This window comes from Geotrypetes seraphini, chromosome 2 (genome assembly GCF_902459505.1).
Source record: "Geotrypetes seraphini chromosome 2, aGeoSer1.1, whole genome shotgun sequence".
Taxonomy (NCBI): Eukaryota; Metazoa; Chordata; class Amphibia; order Gymnophiona; family Dermophiidae; genus Geotrypetes; species Geotrypetes seraphini.
Genome location: NC_047085.1, coordinates 344,344,918 through 344,367,040, shown reverse-complemented (window position 1 = coordinate 344,367,040; position 22,123 = coordinate 344,344,918). Strand labels below are relative to the sequence as shown.

Genomic DNA, 22,123 nt, shown 5'->3' with positions numbered 1-22,123 from the left:
GAATGATTATGCTGCACCCCCAAGTAAAAAGTAAAGTTGTTAACAGCATAACAATATTAAACCTTTAATTGGCAGATGATGAAACAGCTGCTTTACGTAACTTGATGTTGATCGAGAGCAAGAATGCCACGTAACAGGCATTTGGAGATGCAGATCTCCCATAAGAGCCATAGAAACACATGTTGCTTCTGAGCAACAATGCCAAATAAAGGGTAAAAATGATCAAATATAAGCATAAATGCAATTACCTCCCCTTTTTACTAATCTTTGGTAGACGGTTCTACCAAGGCCTGGAGTGCTAAACGCTCTGACGCGCATAGAATTCCTATGAGTGTTGAAGCATTTAGTGCCTCAGGCCGCAATAGAATCCTCTACCGTAGATTAGTAAAAGAGGCCCTTAATGAGGTAAACTTGGAGATGCCAAATTGAAATCTACTAATAGGATTAACAAACAATTTCACAAATATAAATATTTAACAGCATCTTGGAACAATCATATAACACACATATGATACGGAGGGGCATTTTTGATATGACATTTGAATTTGAGTTAGACGTTTTGCAGCATCAAACATGCCCAGTTTCAAAACTGCAAAAAATCTATTTTGTTTATTCAAAAACGGATGTGTTTGTGCTCATTGTGTCTATTCTTTTGAACCATTTTTTCCAAAAGAAACATGCACAGAGCAAGCCATTGGGATGAACGAGGGGCCAGCATTTTTAGTAGACTGGCCACACAGATATCCCAGCAGAGCACCCTAGGGGACACTGCAGTGAACTTCACATAAAAAAACCCCAGGTACACATTTCACCATAACCCCAAAACCCACTGTACTGTACACCACACAATAGACCTTATGCCTGCAGGTGACACCTATATGTGAGTACAGTGGGATTAGGATGGGGTTTGGAAGGCTCACAAATTCCACCATAAGTGTAGTGGTTAGAATGGAGTATAGGCCTGAGTCCCCTTCTCTATGGTTACTCCAGGAACCTGCTTACTGCTCTACTAGAAATGGCCATAACATCTGAAGCTGTTATACAAGCCGGTATGGGCAGATTTGGTAGACTATTGGAATCATTTTCAAAAATGAAAAACATCCAAAAAGTGGCATAAAGGGGCAGATGGATGTTCTTCTCGCCAAACTCTTCCAATTTGCTATCTTTGAAGTCTATTTTCTAGATGGATATTGTGACAAACCTGTGGCCAGCTTTGTCCCTGTAAGGGATAAAAGCAGAACATGGTCCCTGGTCAGAAGGGCTGACCAGGTTAAAAGTAAAGGTTTGGATTTGGCTGACTACTCCTCAGACAGTGAGGTAGAGTAGGAGAGGCATGAGCATAGGAATATCCAACAGAGAGCACCATCTCAGTACAGGTACTCTAGAAAGCCTGAGAGGACTCTTATTGAGAAGTGGAGTCCCAATGCTGGAAGGTATGCTCATTAACAGCCTAGGAGAAACCTGAATTATTTCCCTAGGGATTTCCTGCCTAACACAGCTGCTCCTAGGAGAGAGGGGTGGGGCTTTAACTCACATAAGAACAGAGCATGGGATCACAATAGGGAGAGCAGGGACGGAGCTGGGGCTAACGAGCTCAGGCAGCGGCAGGAGAAGTAGCAGTGCTTGTATGCAGATGAGGGGAGAAGTCTCTCTCCTCCAACCCACAGCAGTGAGGACGTAGAGATGACCGAGGACTACCTCAGCTCAACCCCAGCTGCTGCTGAGCAGGCAGAGGCTATGGATGTCTCTGAACCTCTGCTGGAAGCTGGCTATTTCCCCACTGACATGGAGGTTAGTTGCTAAAGGGAATGAAGCAAGGCTGTGCTTGTGCTGGCTCCCGTAACCCAAGCCCAGCTGACAGTAATTAGAGGGAGAGCAGGAAAATCTCCCTGTTACACTGTGCGACTGCCCGGAGGGCATTGCTTGTTCAAGGCACTTTATCTATGTGGATGTGAAAGCTCCTTGTGAAAACCTAAGTAAAGTTCACTGCTTATCTAATGCCATGCTGTGTTCCGGCTAGGAAGCCCAGCTGATAGTAACGAGCTGTGGAGCCTGCTCTGCAAAACCTATCGTGTCTCAGCTAGGTAAGCTGAAACGTTTAAGGAATTCATTGCCAAGTTTGGGAACTGCAATTGCTCTGTTTTCACAAGGTGTTTGAAAAGGTTGAAAGTTTATTTTTCTGATATTTGCATTTACTTTAACCCCTGGTGAAGAGGACTGTATTTAGACTGGAAAAGTCCAGGGTATTGAACTGCATGTGGCTGGTGTAGCAAGCCATTCTGACAACTGCAAGCTATTTTGTGTTTTATGTTTTTCCATGACATGCGGGTGGCTGATGGTATTCAGACCCCCGGGTTCAATAAAGTACAAGAACATTCTTTTGGAACAAACTTACCTGTGTGGTCTTCTCTTTACAAGCTATTCTCAGTGTGGCCTGGCAGACTACGCAGGCGCCTAGGTCTGTTATAACCTGAAAAGCCTTCCTCCTACCTGAGGAGGCCATGTCGACAGGCCAGAACTCAACACAACTAATCCCTCTGCTGGTTAGAGCAAGGGATAAGTGTGTCACAATATCTATGCTGCTCATTTGCAGCTTATCTACATGATCTTTATATACTGTTATCTATTTATAAGTCTGTGTTTATCTGTTTCCCTGGGGCAGTTTCTATCTCTCAGTAGTGTCATATAACTGATGTTGTCTGGTAGCGCTTTAGAAATAATTAATAGTAGTACTAATACTGTGTTTCCCCCAAAATAAGACACTGTCTTATATTAATTTGGGGCCCAAAAAGGCACTAGGTCTTATTTTCAGGGAGGTCTTATTTTTTTCATGTACAATGATTATCTCTCCCCCACTCCAATTCTTCCTATTTCCTTTCTCTCCCCCACAGGTGCAGCATCTTTCCTCCCCTCTCACCCATCCCGTTGTGCAGTATTTTTCTATCCCTCCCACTTCCTCCCTCCCCTTGTGCAGCAGAACCCTTGTAGTTTATATCCTTCTCTTCTTCCCATCCCCCTGTGGAGCATTTTTTAACCCCTCCCATCCCCCTGCCGCCGTGCACCTCCCTCTCCCTGCTGACTCTTTCATCTCTCCCATCCATCCGAACCCCGACTGAGAGACCGAAATACAGTACCTTATAACAAACCGCATTGTCAACAGCACAGGCCCTGGTGTTCCTCTGCCACATACTGCCCAATTACATCACTCCAGAGACTCCAGTAGCTCAACTGGGGCTTCCCTCAGAAAAATGCCAAGAGCAGGAATCCCAAAGTTTTTCAGGGAGATCTGGAAGGTACTTGGTGCAGGTAGGGCAATACAACAACAAGTTTTCTCCTCATACCTATTCTTTTTATTCCATTTTAACCCTGTTCTCATCTCTGCTTGATATTCAGCGCTATTTAACTAGCCAGTATTCAATGGAAGATAGCTGACTATCTTTGCTGAATATTTGCAGTTGAACACTATGGCCCTGATTCTACATAGTGCGTCCCGATTTTAGGCAGCTGTAGGCGTCCTACAACTGTCTAATCAGCCAATCGGGATGCACGTTTTTTAAAAAAAATGCTCCCGAGGCAGGCTTTCTATATTGAAGGGAGGCCCGCAAGACACCTAAGCTCGCCTAAGGGCCTTAGGCGGGCCTTAGGTGAACCTAGGCGGCCCTACGCGTCTCCCTAGTAGAGGAAGAGACGCTTACAATGTAGGCCAACAAAATGCTGGTCTACATTGTAAGTAGACACGGCCGCTATACTTATTGCGGCAAGGGATCGCTCTGCTGCTATAAGTATACCGCCCGCCCCCCCCCGACACTACCGATCGCTGGCAGGAGGGTGCCCAATCCCTCCTGCCAGTAGATGCCCCCCCGACACTACCGATCGCTGGCAGGAGGGTGCCCAATCCCTCCTGCCAGAAGATGCCCCCCCCGACACTACCGATCGCTGGCAGGAGGGTGCCCAATCCCTCCTGCCGGAAGACGCACCCCCCCCCCCGCGCTAACAGCCCTCAAACCTCCCCCCAACCAAACTAACTTTTCCTTGTTGGCCAGACAGGACTTGTCCGTCCAGCCGGCAGGCCCGCCTGGTCGAAATGAGGCGGGCCCGCCCCTTCCCGAACCATCCTTCCGAAGCTTAAGGCCTGATTGGCCCAGGCTCTAGAAACCAGGACCAATCAGGCCTTAGGCATAGCGGGTCCGTCCATCCCCACTTAATCTAAGGTCTGATTGGCCCAGGCTCTAAGGTTTTTCATTCAGAGTTTACTCTGTTTGTCTGTCAGTTAGTTCATTGGCCAGTTTGGGTCACATGATAGAGGGAGGGCATATATCAGGTCCACTTTGAACGCTGCGGCCATATTGCAGCCCCGGTGAATACTACTGATGATTAGCATTTAGTTAAAGTCCCGGATAATTTTGGTAAATATATTCTATATGTGATTTTTCTTAGTTTACATTGTTTTACCGGTTTGCTGATCTATTCACTCTTTTACAGCTCTCTTTGTCCCCGACCCTGAAGAAAATTCTGAAACGCGTCGGTGGGGAATGAGGCAGATACGGTTTAAAGCTAAGTTATTATCATGCATTGAATAACTTTAGAATGTTTTATAATTAAGCACTGACACTTTATAAATTATTATTACTTAAAATGCAAATAGTTGCACATTTGTTCATAATATCACACTGTAAAAAGTTCCAGTGAGGACGGCTACAACACAATTTCATCGTGTGGCATTCTGAGGAACAATGTGTGATTTGAACTTCTATTCATTGGTGGACTGTATCTGATTATTGGATATTAAAACTTAGCCAGCCAAATTGCACAATAACCACCAATACTGAGTGCAGACTGGCCAAGTTTAGCAATGAAACTGAGTCGCATAAATAGCAAGCCCATCCCTGGCCAGCCAGTACTGAATATTAAGTTTATGCCAACCCACAAAACCTAGGATATTCAGGGCTGGTCACCGTAAACGGCTTGATATTGAATAACCACAGTCAGCACCAACTGCAGGAATTATATGGCCTGCTTCCCACGGTCTGAACCTCAGCCCCAATAACTCTATGGAGTGATGGCTGGGCCTCTGTACCAACTGTAGTCTCAGTACTGTTTCTATAGGGTCCCAAGCCAGCCTGAGGAGAAGATGCAAAGCTCAGAAACAAACCCACATACTTTGCAAGGCAGTGAAAAACCACTGTGCCATGTAGTTGGCTTGACAATCAGGACTGGTGTTAAACTTGCTGGGTCCCAGGACAGAAATTTAGGAAGGGACTCCAAAGCTCATCAGCAGGCTGTTTCTTTTTCTGCTTCAGTTAGGCTTAGTTTGTCCCATATAGCCCAGAGGCCCAGGGCAAGTGCCCTGTTTGCACCCTCTCAAACTGTCCCTGTTGATAATTCTGCTTCCATAACAAATTTCAAATGAGCTACTGTGCTCTGTTTTACCCAAGAGTTCCCTTACGCACTGCAAATCATAAAGACAGCTACTAGTTGACATGATTTTCTCAACTACATTTTCTAAAAGTGTAACTTGTTTCTTTGTTCTCTTTTAATGATAGCTGCTGAAATAGGAACAGCAACATATAGGTCTTAGAAGCATGGGCACGCCGGATGCACCATTAAGCACATCACCACCACCACAACAAAAAAAAGGATAGAGCCAATAAACAACGGTGTTTATTGGAACCCAAGAAAGAATGAGGGCAGAAAGCAATTTGCAGAAAAACATCTGCTTTTTAATCCATGTCCCTCCTCCACCTCATTCTGCTGCAGCTCTTTTTTTTTACTTGGCCTCCAAGCAAGAACAATCAAAAGTGATTACATGAAAATCCTATATAAAATGCAATGTTACATAGCCTCATGCATACAAATGTAATATTAAACCGCACAATAGACCCTTTGAAAAGCACAATAAAACATTACAATACGCCAGAGGGAGACAAAAACAATCATAACAAAGAAATGAAAATAGTTATTTTGACAGCTGCATTGTTGGCAGATGCAAAGAACTATTCACCTAACTGTCAATTGTCTGGAGGATTAACTGAGCCTGAATGTGCCAGAGACAAGGTAATGCCTGAGAATCAGCATCACCTGGATGTTTTCAAAATGGTGATGTCTAGGGGTCTGCATTCATTCGAAGTGGCATGAGAAAGGTCAGTTTTCATCCTGTGTCCGAAGGAGTGTGCGCTATTTGTAGAGGGCCGTGTTCTCTTTTGGAATAAGGTGCACTGTTTTCGAAAACACGTGCGATACTAATGACACGGCTCCCCAAATGAAAAAATAAAAAAAAAAAATAAAATGAAAATTCCCCATAAACAGCACAGGAAGCTAAATGAAGTAGAAATGTTTGGGCGGCACACCTTTAGACTTTTCATCCATCTGGCCTACGAATTGCTCTGTGACTCACAAAAAAAACTGGTCTCCAGTGCCAACAGTGATTGTTTAAGTCATAGGTTTCCTGTCACTCTTTGTCTCGTCAGTATTCTGACAACAGAAACCACAAAAGCAACCTTTGCTTCTCAAATACAGCAAGCATATCTACGAGACTTTCTACCCAGGACTGCCAAAGACAGTGGACAACCATCAATGTACTAACAAGTATTAAGGTTGAATTATTGCTAATGTATTTATCTTAACACATTTGCACATGAGTGCATGCTAACATAACCATGGATTATTGCAATACAAATATTAAATGAGTCATACTATGTGCAAATCTAGGCAAATCAGCATATTATTGACAAAAGGTTACAGCAAATTATGTTAAGCAATGAGATTTGCATTAGCCCTCCAATAATGCAAAACATAACAAGAACTCCATCATTAGATAGGATAGACCTGACCCATACAAACAGCAAACATACTAAGAAACTCCATTATTAAGCAGGATAAATCTAACCATACAAATAATAATAATAATTTATTTCTTATATACCGCTATACCGTGAAGTTCGAAGCGGTTTACAATAAAGATACATTTGACAGTACATGGGATGCAAGTGGTTTACATTAATAACCATACCAAAAAGCATTCACTCCTACATAAAATCATAAAAATACAATTGAGCTTTAAAATTTCACCAGACTGCTGACTGAAGATCTAGAACATTTAGAATATTTCAGGCGTTGCATTGCCCAAATTGGATCGTGATATTTCCAGCCATCCCACCTCCCCTGTATTGTCACAGAAGACCTTGCATAACTTTAGCCAGATTTATTTTGCATAGTGGAGCCAGAAGAGCAGGGCCCAGGAGTGTTTCCCTGCCCCTTTCAACTGCTGCAAAATTGTGGGTGGGGCAGATGGGGATTCTGGTCTGAGAAATATTAGGGTTCCCATATGGCTCCAGAAAAAGGAGGATGGATTGAGACATCCGGGTTTTACTCCAGATATCTCAATCAGTCCTCCGTATTTCAATGGAAGTAAAACCCGGATGTCTCAATCTGTCCTTTTTTTCTGGAGCCATATGGGAACCCTAATAAAGATGCCACATAAGGTGTTTGAGCTGTCCAGTAGGTCCCTCTTTGGTAGTCAGTGTGGGGAATTGGCTCGATGGGACCTTCTGTGGCAATTTGGGAACTGGCCAACAAGTAAGAAAAAAGGGTCTCTGTAAAAGTTAATCACTGCTTCTCTAAACCGATATAAAATTTATTTTCAGTAATGAAGTATGTAAAATTCAAAGTCATAGCATAGGTTTCAAAGGCTCAAAACAGTTCTCATCCTTTATGAGGAAAATTTACTAAGTTGAAGAAGGTCTTTGGAGAGTGGACTTGGAAACTCCTTTTCTGTTGTTCCCCCTCTTTGGGCTCCTTTTACGAAGGTGTGCTAGCATTTTTAGCGCACGCACCAGATTAGCACGTGCTATAGCGTGCGCTAGCTGAAAAACTACCGCCTGCTCATGAGGAAGCGGTAGCAGCTAGTGCGTGCGGCATTTTAGTGCACACTATTCCGTGCGTTAAGGTCCTAACGCGCCTTTGTAAAAGGAGCCCTTTGTCTCTCTTTCATTTGTTCCATCTCTCACACCCTTTTTATTTATTTATTTGGTTTTATATCCTGTCCTCCTAAAAGAGCTCAGAACGGTTTACTCATGACCCTTTGTATAAGCCTTTGGTGTTACTTTGTAGATATGTTCTCTGAGGATTATTTGCTTGTCTAATTATGATTTTATGTATGTAAATTATGTAAACCGTTTAGTTTTAGTTTTTTAAAAAAAATATCTTTATACATTTTAAAGCTAAAAATAAGTGCAACATATTATACAGACATTTTACACTTTAATAGCACTTAAATTCTATCAAATTATATTTTATGACAAATACATATATCATCCCCCCCCTTTCTAATTATCCAACGATTGCACTCAAATTAAAAGTATCTCCCCATCCTCCTCACCCACCCTGGATGTGTATGATCAAAGGGCAAAGTCAACAATCACTCCTTACAGAAGTTTGTCAATGGCTCCCAAACATCCATAAATTTTTCTATAATGTCCCTATTGTATTGCCATCATACGTTCCATTTTAAAAGTGTGGCATAGAGATTCCCACCAGAAAGTATAATTTAACTGATCCCAGTTTTTCCAATTCCTCAAAATAAGTTGTATGGCAACCCCTGTCATAATAAAGAGAAGTTTATTATTATGGGAAGATATTTGGCTTTTGGCCCTCATTAATGTGCCAAATAGCACAGTATCGTACGTCAATGCCACTGGATTTTCCAATAATTTATTCACTTGACCCCAAATGGATCTCTAAAATTTAAGTATCAATGGACAATAGAACAGTAAATGATCCAATGTCCCTACATCAAGATGACAGTGCCAGCATCTATTAGACTTAGAACTATCCAATTTCTGTTAACGAACAGGGGTCCAAAAAGATCTAAGTAACAAGAAAAACCATGTTTGTCTCATAGATGCAGACGCCGTACATCTCATCCTTCAAGTCCAAAATCGTGGCCATTGAGATGCAGAAATCTGCTGCTTTAACTCAATGCTCCAAAAATCATGAAGACCAGTCTTTGGTTTCTTATTCAAAAATTCAGATATTAATTTGTACCACTGAGCAGCCTGATGTCCTAGGAAATCTGTCTGGAAGCATAGGATCGGCAAACTATACTGATTATTCAGATTCTGAATGGCTTGCTTCAACTGCAACCACCTATAATTTTGAGACTTAGCAATACCAAATGTTTGTTGCAGTCATGAAAAGTCAAGCAGCTTTCCCTCTGATACTACATCATCCAGAGTACATATGCCCGCCTTCATCCAATGCTTCTAGATGACCTTAAACCCACCAATTTAAATCTTGGAGTTCGGCCAAAGGGACTGACTCGTAGATTTATGAATCAGAATAAATTATTAATAAATTTTAATGTTTGCCAAGTGTCTAATAAAATTCTAGTATTAAATTTAGTTTCAAATGGTATAGAAATTTTAAAAATAAATAAAATACTCGTGCATTTTTTCCCCTCTTCCTGCCAGTCTCTTTTGATTTTTCTTCCCAGTTTCACTCTTTCCCATAAGAACATAAGAATTGCCACTGCTGGGTCAGTTCTGTGGTCCATCGTGCCCAGCAGTCCACTCACACGGTGGCCCTCTGGTCAAAGACCAGCACCCTAACTGAGACTAGCCCTACATGCGTACATTCTGGTTCTGCAGGAACTTGTCTAACTTTGTCTTGAATCCATGGAGGGGATAACAGACTCCAGAAGAGTTTTCCAGTTTTCTACCACTCTCTGGGTGAAGAAGAACTTCCTTACGTTCGTACGGAATCTATCCCCTTTCAATTTTAGAGGGTGCCCTCTCGTTCTTCCTACCTTGGAGAGGGTGAACAACCTGTCCTTATCTACTAAGTCTATCCCCTTCAGTACCTTGAATATTTCGATCATGTCCTCTCTCAATCTCCTCTGCTCGAGGGAGAAGAGGCCCAGTTTCTCTAATCTTTCGCTGTACGACAACTCCTCCAGCCCCTTAACCAGCCCAGTCTCAAACAATTGCACCTCCTATCTGCTTTTGTGAGTGTCCATTTCTCGCAGCCACAGCCACTACAAATCTCTGACCATTCCAGCACTGCATCTGGATTACTATGGGGCCTTTTACTAAAGCTTAGCATGTGCTAATGGAAATTAGCATGCGCTAAGTACCATGTGGCCCATATATATAAAACAGAATGTACAGCACTTACTACAACTACTTATAATTTCTATAGTGCTACCAGGCTTACACAGCACTGAACACCAAAATGTGGAAGGCCAGCCCTTACTCGAATGAACTTATAATCTAGTTGGTAATGTCCGTTACTGCATGCTATGCTTTAGTAAAGGGCTTCTTATTTAATGTAGGATAGCAAAACAGCTGAATATCAGTGGTATCTGGATAACGTCTGCCAGTCAGTCTATACTCATATATTCGGTGCTGATATCTGGGGTTGGCTGGAGCTGAATCTTTTGGTATATATGCAAATATCACAGCCAGCATTTAAATCCTGCATTGACTGTAGAGTTTAAATGTTAGTGGTAAGTCTTACAACCTATATTGTATAAGAAACACAGGAAATGGAGTGAGTAGGCAAGTATGGGTCTTTAGATAGGAACAGTTTATTTCTTTACTAACAAGTCTTTCCAACAGCCTACATAGAATTCACTTAAGCCTTCTAGTAACAAACGGAAAATGATGGCAGAAAATAATTCATATGGCCTATCCAGTCTGTTCATCCATACACATTAAATAAGCTATGCAATCGCTTCCTCTCCCTTAGAGATGCTCTGTGCTTATCCCATGCGTTGTTGAGCTCATAGCAGTCATTTCCTATGAGTGATCTGCACGAGGTAGGAGCGTAGGAAGATTGCTCCTGCCCCGAAAGCCCGCTAGACCACCAGGTAAGGTTCTGGGGAGTCTCAGAGGGCTTAAGGTAAGGTCCGGGATTCCGGGGGAAGGTGGAACCAGTCTGAATATTATTTGTGGTTTTTTAATATTCACGGGCCGGCTCAACCCCTAACCCCCGCAAATATTGAGGGAGACGTATACAGTCCTTATGATCAGGTATAGGCTATGTCCAGCATAGGTATAACAAATCTCCCTTACAGGTGAAACTGCTTCACAATGGCTGTGACCCTCATCCTCTGATGGTCCATGATTGCTGTCTCCTCACATCTGCTGGCTCAAGTGGTCTAAATTTCCAGTGCACTGAATTCATGAACTAATTTATTAATTATTAATTGCTATAGTGTGGTGACCAGACTCGCATCCTCAATTCCAGTATCTGCTTTGCTAATGGCAGACTCATGTTCTCACACCTGTTCCTGTGCCTAAGGCATGATTTGACTTGGGATTCTCTGCCAATGACCACCTTATGCCATGGTGCTGGAAAATCGGCAGGAAGGATATCCTTGTGGGTCTTCCCCTTCACAGTACACCCTAGCATGTACTGGGAGGGGCTTAAGGCCATGATTGTCTCAGGTGTGTAAGGCCCCTCCTAAGGGGGGGGGGGGGGGGTCTTAGGTGCCTGGGTCAGAGTCTTAGGCCTCTCCCAGTGCATCCCAGGCTGCACCGGAAAAGGGCCTAAGGCCCTTATTGACCCAGGTACACAGACCTCCCCAACTCCCACATCACAGCACAACCCACAGTATACCCCACACAATTATACAAAACATACAGCCACCAATCAGCATCTCAGATCACACCCACAAAAGCTAACATTCAGCCAATCACTCAAACCTTTTCCTCAAACTCTAAAATCACACCACCATAATACTACTAGAACAAATCCAGTTTGTTAGTCCATTCAATTCACTGGTAAATCTTTTCCAGACCCACAAACACCAGTCAACATATTTCTGCAAGTCACCAAGATCACCAAAAGTTCTTGTAGAATTAAATAATGTGATCTGGAGCCAAGTTAGGTATAGTAAACCAAACTTTGCAGCCAAATTTGTCATATGATCAGAGATCCAGGAATTCTATCCTTCTCTGGACAGTTGTCTTAGTCAAATCTGGGAATATCATTACCTTTAGATCCCTCTTAGTGAACAGGCACTTTGAGTTTTGTCTTCTTCAATAACTCCTCTATATTTGGTAATGCAATATTTTGACTATAAAGGGCCTCTGGAAGTGGGATGTTCCAGATCTTGATAAGCAAGCTCAGTGTGCCCTTTCTATTTCTAATGATCACTTCAACTTTAAGTCCAACAATTTTGGAAGTACCGTATTTTCACATAGATAACGCGCACCCGTGTAAAACGCGCACATGGGTATAGCGCGCAAAAAACACATATTTATGTACATAAATTTTTATATATCGCGCACACCCGTATACCGCGCATGCTGCCCGACTCTCCTTTCGCCCGCCCCGACTCTCCTCTGGAGACCCCGACTCTGTTTTCGCCCGCCCCGACTCTCCTTTCCTCCTTGAAGTCCTGTCCCTACCCTGAAAGCCTGATGCCCCCCCCGACGTCCGATTCCCCCCCCCCGCAGGACCGCTCGCACCCCCACCCCGAAGGACCGCTCGCACGCACCCACACCCCCACCCTGAAGGACCGCTCGCACCCCCACCCCGAAGGAGCGCTCGCACTCCCATCCCGAAGGACCGCTCGCACCCCTACCCGAAGAACCGCTCGCACCCCCACAGCCTCACCCCCCTCCCCCATGGAGAAGCAGTCTACCTTGTTTCCAGATGCCAGCGAGCCCAGCTGTTTTCTCTGCTGGCGGTCCCGCCCCTTCTCTGAGCCCTGCTGCGCTGCTTTTTCTTCCGGCGGTCCCACCCTTTCTCTGACATCAGAGAAAGGGCGGGACCGCCTGAAGAGGAAGCAGCGCAGCACAGGGCTCTGAGAAGGGGCAGGACCACCGGCAGAGGAAGCAGCTGGGCTGGCATCCGGAAACAAGGTAGACAGCTTCTCCATGGGGGAGGGGGGGAGGCTGTGGGGTGCGAGCGGTCCTTCGGGTGGGGGTGCGAGCGGTCCTTCGGGGTGGGAGTGCGAGCGCTTCTTCCGGGTGATGAATCGGGCGTCGGGGGGGGGAAACTATGTAAAAAAATTTTTATACAACGCGCTCATGCGTATAACGCGCAAGGGTATGCGCGGTTTGTAAAAACCACGTATAACGCGTGCGTTATATGCGAGAAAATACGGTAATTTCTCCAAAATCCTTTACTGGGTCAGGACCTTCTGCACACTTTCTGATTCCCCAAACTCTCAAATAGTTTCTCCTGGGTCTTCTCAGTGTCAAATCACTTTCAATTTTCATTCTACCTGCCTCAAACTGTTCACTGTGAATCACTAAATGAGCATTGCACGTCTCCCCTGAGTTTTAGTCATTTGTGTTTGGATGTTACTGACTTCTGTCCTGTCTGTGAGAATTTGTCTTGTAAAATCTGTTTAAGGTTTTAGATCAATGCCATAATATTTTGCAATGTAATACCCTGCCCTTCTGATGCTCCATTTTATTGACTAGATCTTTTAACAACCAGCAGTGGAATATAACCTGAATTTTGCTTACTTTATTTAGAGAACATAGTGGACCCAAATAGTCAAAAAGATTTACACGGCCCTGACCTTTAAATTGCTAACTAGGCATTTCATTGGCATTTAACTGAATAGTGCCCCTGAAAATGTCCGGTTAGTGCTCAAGCTGGAACCAGCTATTTGAGGGAGGGGGCAGAGTTGGTACTTAGCTGGTTAAATGCCAATTTTCAGCACTTAACAGGCTAAGATAACCACATAAATACGAGGGGCCGGTTTTATAATTTCCCCCTTAGTCCAATGATTTTCTACTTTTTTTGTTCCATATTTTCCAACGGAATGAAAAAAGTGGAAAATCACTGGACTAAGGTGGGGGGGGGGGGATTGAAAAACCAGCACCTAAACTTAGGCACAGGTAGGTGCCCTCCTGACCCCTAAGTTAATTGAAGAACACCATTAGAAATGACAAAGAAAGGTGCCAGAATCATACCTACATAGTCAATTTAGGCTGCCAAATGCCAAAGTAGGTGTGACCAATGCCGGACGTGGTGGTGACGTTAGGTGGCCTAAAGTGACTACTTAGATGTGATTTACACAAAGATAGGTGGTGGAAATGTAGGCTCGGAAAACCCTGGCCTACATTTCCGGTGCCTATCTTTCCAGTAGGTATGATTCTGAAACCGTCACTGATGCGTGATTGACATGTGAGCGGTGGCCGCTTTTAAAGCAGCCAACAATATCGGTGCCAGTTATAGAATCCGGCCCTAAGTGTATAGCCCTCAATGGAGACAGCCCAACTTTGTTGGTTGGACTGAGAACTTTTCAGCGGCACCTCATAGGACCTCATAAAAGACAGTCCTATCTTTATGCAGTTCTTCATAGCTTGTTAAGTGCTGAATATAGCAAAGAAGATAAAAAAAATGGAAAGCCAGACAAAATGTCTATCAGAAGCATTTGGTTCTTGAATAAAAAATATATATTTATGGAATAAGCCAGATTTACCTTTGGTGCAAAAGGGCCCATCATAGGCAGTCCTGGAACAGTCACACGAATAGCCATTGTATTTTTCCACACACTTGCCACCATTCTGACAGTGCATTCCAAAGCTTGTACAATGGCCAGAGCAACCAGGTTTTACACCAGGTGTGATCTTTGCTCTCTCTTCCAAGTCGAGAGTCACACCATTCATTCGCAATGAGCGTATGCAGCCTAGAAAGCCCCTTTGACCTCCTGCAGCACCTGCCATGGAAGATTAGAGGTGATTGTGTTAAAGACGTTTTGTATCTAATAAAATGGGATATTGGAGCCCTAGGTTGGGAGAAAAACACAAATGGAAACAAAATTCTGATGTGCCTATTTTTTTTTTCTGGCACAGGGTAAGGTCACTGTACTTCTGATGGCTTCAGTTTTCCTCTGATGAATTATGATACTCATATTTTTCACTTTCCACAGAAAACAAGAAGATGGCCATCAGAATGCATTGAAGGCTCATTTTATAAAGCTGTGGTAGTGATGCTGCCGCTGTAAATGCCCATAGGAAATGAATGGGCTTTGATGCATTTACTGCGGCAGCATCACTACTATGTCTTTGTAAAAGGGGTCCTAAGTTACTAAGGAGTGAGTCAAAACTTCAGTAGAAATGAACCTGTGATGGCAACACAGGGCACACTAGTCAAAAGGAGGTTTTACTCGCTCATTACCTTGCTTGCCTGTACTTAGCATATTCTTCTTGTTGTGCCAATATAATTTTGTTAATGTTCTTACTTAATAATGTATAATACCTTTGTACATTTTAAAACTTTTCAATAAATGATCAAGGACAAAAAAAAGCCAACACTAAACAAAAGGACATAGGTTTACCAGCAGCTGGTTTGAGATTTTCAACAACTCTGTTTAGATAGTACTGGTAAAAATCCTTCTAACTGCTTTGATATTGTCTGGATGGGGATGGGGTGGAATTAGGGCAGTGTGAGGATGGAATGACTAGCTCTACATACTGTATAACGGTGATATTCAGCCTCTAATCCCCTAATTCTATAAACTTGCATGTACAATTTGATGCATTGCTCACAAAGTTGTATGCATAAAGGGCTAGATGCACTAAAGATACCGACTTGATCGCTGTTGGCCAATTCTCTGGCCGATTCTCCAGCAGTGATCAATGGAGGTGCAAATCATTTGCATGCAAATGCAACCGATCAATTGCTCAGTGAGCGATTGACACATGCACAGAGCCCTATCAACAGTGATAGGGGAAGGCAGGATTACTGCAATTCTGTGTATCTTGGGTCTTTCAAAGGTCAGTCTGCAGAGACTTCAATTAATATAGAACACTGCAGCCAAACTTATTTTCGGTAAGAGTAAATTTGATCACGTAACCCCTCTGCTCAAGGAATTACATTGGCTTCCAGTGTATCTCAGAATTCAATTTAAGTGCATTTGTATTGTATTTAAGATCCTATTTGGCATTTTTGCCACTTTGATTCCTTTAGACTGGAATGTTCATAGATCTCATCTTGCCAGAAGTTCTCAAAAATTAAAACTTGCATTTCCCTTTATCAGTGGTTTATGTTTAAGTTTAAAAACCGCTTAAATAAACCTTGATAGGTGGTATATAAATACCTAATAAACTTAAAACTTACACAAGCGTAATCTATCCCATAAAAAAAAGAAAAAAGCTCTCACGCACCAGACACCGCCCAGCTAGCATTCCCCCCAGAACCCCACCAAAATGGCAGGAGGGATGCCCAATCCTCCTGCCATGCAGAACACCCCTACACCATGGCCCTCCTGCACCAGGCACCCTGGAGCCACTGCCCCCCGAACCCGCCAAAAATGGAAGGAGAGATGCCCACTCCCTCCTGCCACTGGACGTCCCCCCCACCCAAACATCCCCCTGAACCTCCCCTGTACCTTTTTAAAACATTGGAATCACGAAAGAAAAGAAGAAGAGGCTGCCGCATCTGCCGTCTGCTCTCGGGGAAGCGGCGAGGACCAGGCAGCCAGCAACCCTTGTGCGCCACTCTCAGCAAGTGAGGCACCAGAAGTTAAAATAAAAGGTACATGTGGTGGGGGGGAGGAGGAGGAAGAGGGCTAGCAAGCAAGGAAGGGTGGCAGCATTAAACTAAGTTAACCGGGGGGGGGGGGGGGGGGGGCGGCAGCTTTGGGTATTCGCTCCATAAGATGCACCATTATTTCCTCTCACTTTTGGGGGGAAAAAAAGTGTGTCTAATGGAGCAATAAATATGGTAATTGCAGATGGCCTAAAAGCCTTATGGAGTCAGGAAGTTCATTCCAGATCTCTACAAACTGGAAAACAAAAGATCGACTGAGCTTTCCAGCAGATTTAATGCCCTTAAAGGAAGGGAAGGCTAACTTATATCTTTGTGTATTTCTCAAATGGCAAAGTCTAAGGGTATTCCAACATTAGGGGACAAAAGGACCAAATATTCCATAGAGAAGCTTGAAGATTATGCTTGCGCATTTAAACTGGATCCCAAAGCGAACTGGGAGCCTGTGAAGCTTTATCAACAAAGGGGAAACATGATCATACTTTCGTTTCCCAAAAGATAAGTGTTGCTGCTCTTCTCTTTCTTTTTTCTTTGGCACAGTGGTTCATTTGTGAAGAACAATGTAGCCCTTTAGTCAGGATTCTGCAAATTGGGAGTACAAAATCAATAGCGCACATCTGCAAGGGGGGATATTGACCTGGGGGGGATGGTGGGTCGGTCAGGGGTGTATCCAGCATTTACGTGTACATGTTATCGAATACTAGCAATTATGAGCATAACTGCCTACAGTTAGGTGAGATTAATCACACCAGCCTTTGAACTAGCACAGGTGCTTAAGCCTAAAGTTAGATGCAATACTGTGCAGTTAAGCCAAGCCTATGGCTAATATGTTTGCAGGTGCGTATATGTAAGGTGTGCCAACGCCAGGTTACGCTAGAATTCTGTAATGGAATCTAGGTGCCCAACTACCATTATAGAATATGATGTCACCATGTGGTGTCGGTGCACTTATAGGGAGGTGCCCCATTATGGAACTAAGAGGTTTTGTTTAAGTCCAAAGTAAATCACATAACTATACAGATAGCAGCTGAATATCAGCACTATGAGCTGGATTCAGTAAAAGGTGCCAAATATGGGTGCCGAAAAAACATCGGCACCCAACGCTATTCTATAAAGGATATTCTGGGATGAGTGCTCCTTATAGAATAGCATTGGTTGCCAAATTCCACACCCCCTTTGCAATTGCACACAGATCCACTTATCCGCTATAATACAACTGGGCGTTTGAGTGTATTTCTGCAATGTTCTGCCATTTCAGCCCCTTTTTGATGCCTTACATCCGGTAAAACGCTTTTCCGTGCTGAAAGTCAGGCATGGAATTAGTGCCTAACTTTAGATGCCATTTATAGAATTCCTCAGTATGTGTGGAGATAGTTGGTGACTACATTCTATGTATATTCTTTTTTTAAAAAAAAATTCTTTATTTGTAAATCAGTTCAAGTAAAACACTTGCGTTAGTAAATCGAAAAAGCAACAACAAATAAGCATAATATAATGAAACAATATTACTTTTACATTCTCCTTAGACCCCAATTAGAGACATTCGGGGGAGCGGCTCACATGTGGGGCTTCACTATCTTATAGAGGAAAAAAGAAAATTTCTAATTAAACATGCTAATTTAAGGCAGCTGCTAAAACTAAATTTCTCCCGCGGATTCGGTTATTTGTGATTTTCTTTTTTTAGAACAGTTCAAGCTATGTCCTGTTTGCCTCATGGAAAGTTGTAATGGGCACTGGAGAAGAACAGAGGAGAAATTATGAATACAAGTCCTAGTGAAAGAGAAGGGTAGAGGAGAGAAAGGAAAAAATGCCACTGTCTTATATAAGAAGTTGCTTTTTGGTTTCTCAGTTACAGTTTAGTCATGAACAAGCATTCTCTACACTGACAGATGTCTAATATGATCTGAATTACAAAGAGATTGTGTATACCACTGTTAGGTGACAGAAACCCATGTCTTGCAAAGCATAGCACTTACCAACATATAGCTGGCTATAAAGCTCCAGTCGTGTGTGGCCTTGCGATGGTGCCCTCCGAGTCTCCTGGGGCAGTTGATCCACCTGTAGGCTGGCCTGCTTGACATTTCTCTCTGCTCTGACACGATGCCATTGGTCATCATTAAGTGCAACTGGAGACCTGACAATAATCTCTACTGGCCCATTTCCAACATCAAATGAAAAGGATACCTCAGTGGAAGCTGCATAGGAGATGAATAATAAATATCTATTCAGTTTTAGAGACTTGTTTGTCGATATATATGATGTAGATGAAAGAATCATTTCCTTAAGAAAGAAAAAGGAGAAATGTTTAGTCCTTGAATAGCAGTCTCACTTTGGGATTGTGGAACAGTTGAGTGTAACTCTCCTGTTACTGTTTTAAACCTGAATTCTAAAGGGGGGTTTCTACTACTTGTAATCATTTATATAGCGCTATTAGACATACACAGTGCTGTACACAGTATGTGCATGGAATGCTGCTACTATTTGGGTTTTTGCCTGGTGCTTGTGACTTGGATTGGCGTCTGTGAAGAAGGGATACTGGGCTAGATGGTTTGATCCAGTAAGGCTATTCTTATGTTCTTATGTGAGCCCTAGTGGGCTCACAATCTAAGTTTTTTTTTACCTGGGACAATGGAAGACTAAGCAAAATGCCCAGGGTCACAAGGATCTCCAGTGGGATTTGAACCCAGGATCACACTAACCATTAAGCTACTCCTCCACGCCTACAAATGATTGCTTGGATATATAGCATCACACATCCGGCTGCACAACAAGTGAAATCTTTCATACTAATAATGGCCTAGGCCGAGAGCAGGGCTTGCTACAGTGGGCTACTCCTTTGTTTATTATTTCATATTTTAAAAAAAACAGTAGTTAGTCAGAATCCAAGAATAGTGTTAGGAATGATAGAACACCTTTTCACTGGAGGTGACATTCAAACCAATCTCTAGTTCCATCCCCATTGTCACAGCCCCAGTCACTCACCCCCTTCCATTTCCAATGACTATATAGGGCTCTCAACAGGCAATAGTCCTGGCTGTTGCATCTTCTATTGCAATTCTGTTGATATATGTTAATATTATACAGCAACAGAAAAGCTTTCCACGGTGGTTGTGCCACAGATATGCCTCAGTTTGCCATGACAGCCTGTTGTGTCATCCATGTCATAGATCAAAGAGTGGTTATTACACACAGACATCTTGTAGGGACTACCTTCCTCATACCCTGGTTTTTAAGGTCATCATTTGAAATCCAATATATGGATGAGCTAAAAGCATAGAACATGATTTTCTGGGGAGGGGATAGTTTGGATTTCAGCATGTTAAAGCCCCTATAGTATTCAAGAAATACGCACCTATACTAAGGGTAAGCAAAAGCTTTTGCCTGAGGAACAGATTAAAGGGCCTCAATTAAATAATTGATTATACCATTATCTTTCCAGTTTACTTGGCTTGAAATCTTGGATTTAATCTTCCACTCTGCTTTCTCCTCCACACACATCCCCTCCCCAAATCACTAAAATGTGCTGCTTCTAAATCAACAAAATCTGTTCCATCCATTGTGAACATACTGCTAAGACCCTTTTGTCATTACCTCCAACTTTGATAACTTCCTTCAGCATCATTACAACCATTTAGGCCCTGATTCTATAACGTCCGGCTAAAGTTAGACACTGATATAGGCACTGACCCCTGGTTTCTGTAAATGGTGCTTAAATTGGCTGGCACCTAGAAAAATGGTGCCAGCTGTGTGTCAATCACACAGGCGCTGTTTACAGAATCGCGCTTAGTATAAAAACATAGGTGCCGGAAATGTAGATGAGGGTTTTAAAGGCTTACATTTCAGGCACCTAAGTTTCTGGACAGTCGTGCTTAGCAGCACCTAAGTCATGTTCCGTCCACAGAAATGCTCACTTAGGCGTTAGGTGTCGCTAAGCGCCATGCAATAGGCACCTATCTTTTATTGAATCAGATGGGCGCCTATTGCACAATTAATTTTTTTTCCAATTATTAAGGGTATTTTGCCAATTAAGTTAGGCGATTAAGAGGTGCTCAACTTTAGACATCATTTATAGAATCTGGCCCTGATTCTATAATAATTAAATGCCCATTTTAGAATCATGCATAGCATCACCTAAGTGTGCTTGGGCTGCGCTCAGCATCCTAACATTTAGCCGTCCTCAGTTTGTCAAGGTTTTCTATGCCTAAAATTAGGCACCAATATCAGGTCTAACACCTCTCCCTCCCTGTGGGTCCAAAATCTCCCATTTTCTCTCAACCACCTCTGCCCACTATCTGGCAGCTCCCCTTTAGAGGCAGTGGTAGCTATTCTCATAATGCTGCCTGCACTGTTCCCACAGCCTTCCTTTTGCTACACTCACACCTATGGAAACAGGAAGTTACATTAGATGTTGCAGGACATGGCAAAGGAAGGCTCCGGGCCCAGTGCAGACAGATTAATGTGAATTGCTACTGTTGCCACCTCTAAAGGGGAGAAGGAAGTGTGTAAAAGTGCCAGGGAAGATTTGAGAGAGGGAGTATCTTCTAGATTGTATGCATGGGGAGAGGGGTAAATGAGCGAGATTATGCGGTATATCATGGGAGTGTGGGAGATACTGCCGCTAGCTGGAAGGAGGAAATTGACTGCTGCAGGGGGGACCAGTGGGGCAGACTTTGGGTGCCCTCGAGGATTGGCATCCTGAGACAATATTCACTTGGGTCTAGTTACAGTTATGAGCTGATAGCCAGAGAAGCTGGGCAAGTCATTTCCATCCAAAGTATGAATCTTGAAGATCAAAGTGTTAAAAAAACCTTCATAAATAGAAAAAGCAATGGAAAAGATATTTAGCTTTCACTGAAAAGAGCTAGAGAGAGTGAGGGTAATGTAAGTGCAATTCTCAAAGGTGCTTATGCAGATAACTAAGTAGTTACTTGAGTAAATCAACCAGGCTGTAAATTTCCCTCTACCTAGTATACATATGGGTAGATTTGCACTGTAGATCTCTCCACTCCAGCCCAAATTCTCAAAGAGAAATTAAATTAAGTGACATGGTCCTCATCAAGAAAGACCCAAAAACAAACACAGAGAAACATACAGGGGAAGATACATAAACACACACGCTCTCTCACTGTCCAGGTTATCAGTTCTGCCCATCATCATGTCATGGTCTTGCAGTTTCTGCCAGCTCTTTTCCTCAACCTGCAATAATCCTCTTTTACCTCATCATGTCCCCATTTGTACCTCTTCTCAGCATATTTCCCACCCCTACAACAGTCACTGGCTTTTTCATAGGCCAGCTCAGAATAAATCAGCCCCCCTTACCTCATGCAGAAGTTCCACTTGTACACTCAGGGGAGCTTACAAATTACCCAGTTCCAGAAGGGAGACTTTTTGGTCAATACCAGTTCTGAATTTGCATCCCCAAAGCAGTGTGGTACATGTAATTCCTCATTCTACCCACTGAAATCAGTGCTTCAGGTCCCATAGTGCATTTGGAAGGGATTGCAGGCAATCCAGAAATGGGAAAGGGGGCGGAAGGGATTGGGACTTGTATACCATCTTTTTGTAGTTTTACAACCACACTCAAAGTGGTTTACATACAGCTACTTCAAGC

General features: G+C 43.2%; 1 protein-coding gene across 4 annotated transcripts in view; it reads right to left on the bottom strand.

Moving 5' to 3' along the window:
• The window catches only part of CNTNAP2 (contactin associated protein 2), a 2,440,986-nt gene that overhangs the window by 138,240 nt on the left and 2,280,623 nt on the right, over nucleotides 1–22,123 (bottom strand). For all 4 annotated transcript variants that reach the window (XM_033930311.1, XM_033930310.1, XM_033930313.1 and 1 more), the window contains 2 exons: nucleotides 18,489–18,707; nucleotides 14,444–14,680 (listed from right to left, as the gene is read on the bottom strand). In XM_033930311.1, the coding sequence (XP_033786202.1) occupies nucleotides 14,444–14,680; nucleotides 18,489–18,707 (456 nt within the window). The remainder of the gene's footprint in view (nucleotides 1–14,443; nucleotides 14,681–18,488; nucleotides 18,708–22,123) is intronic.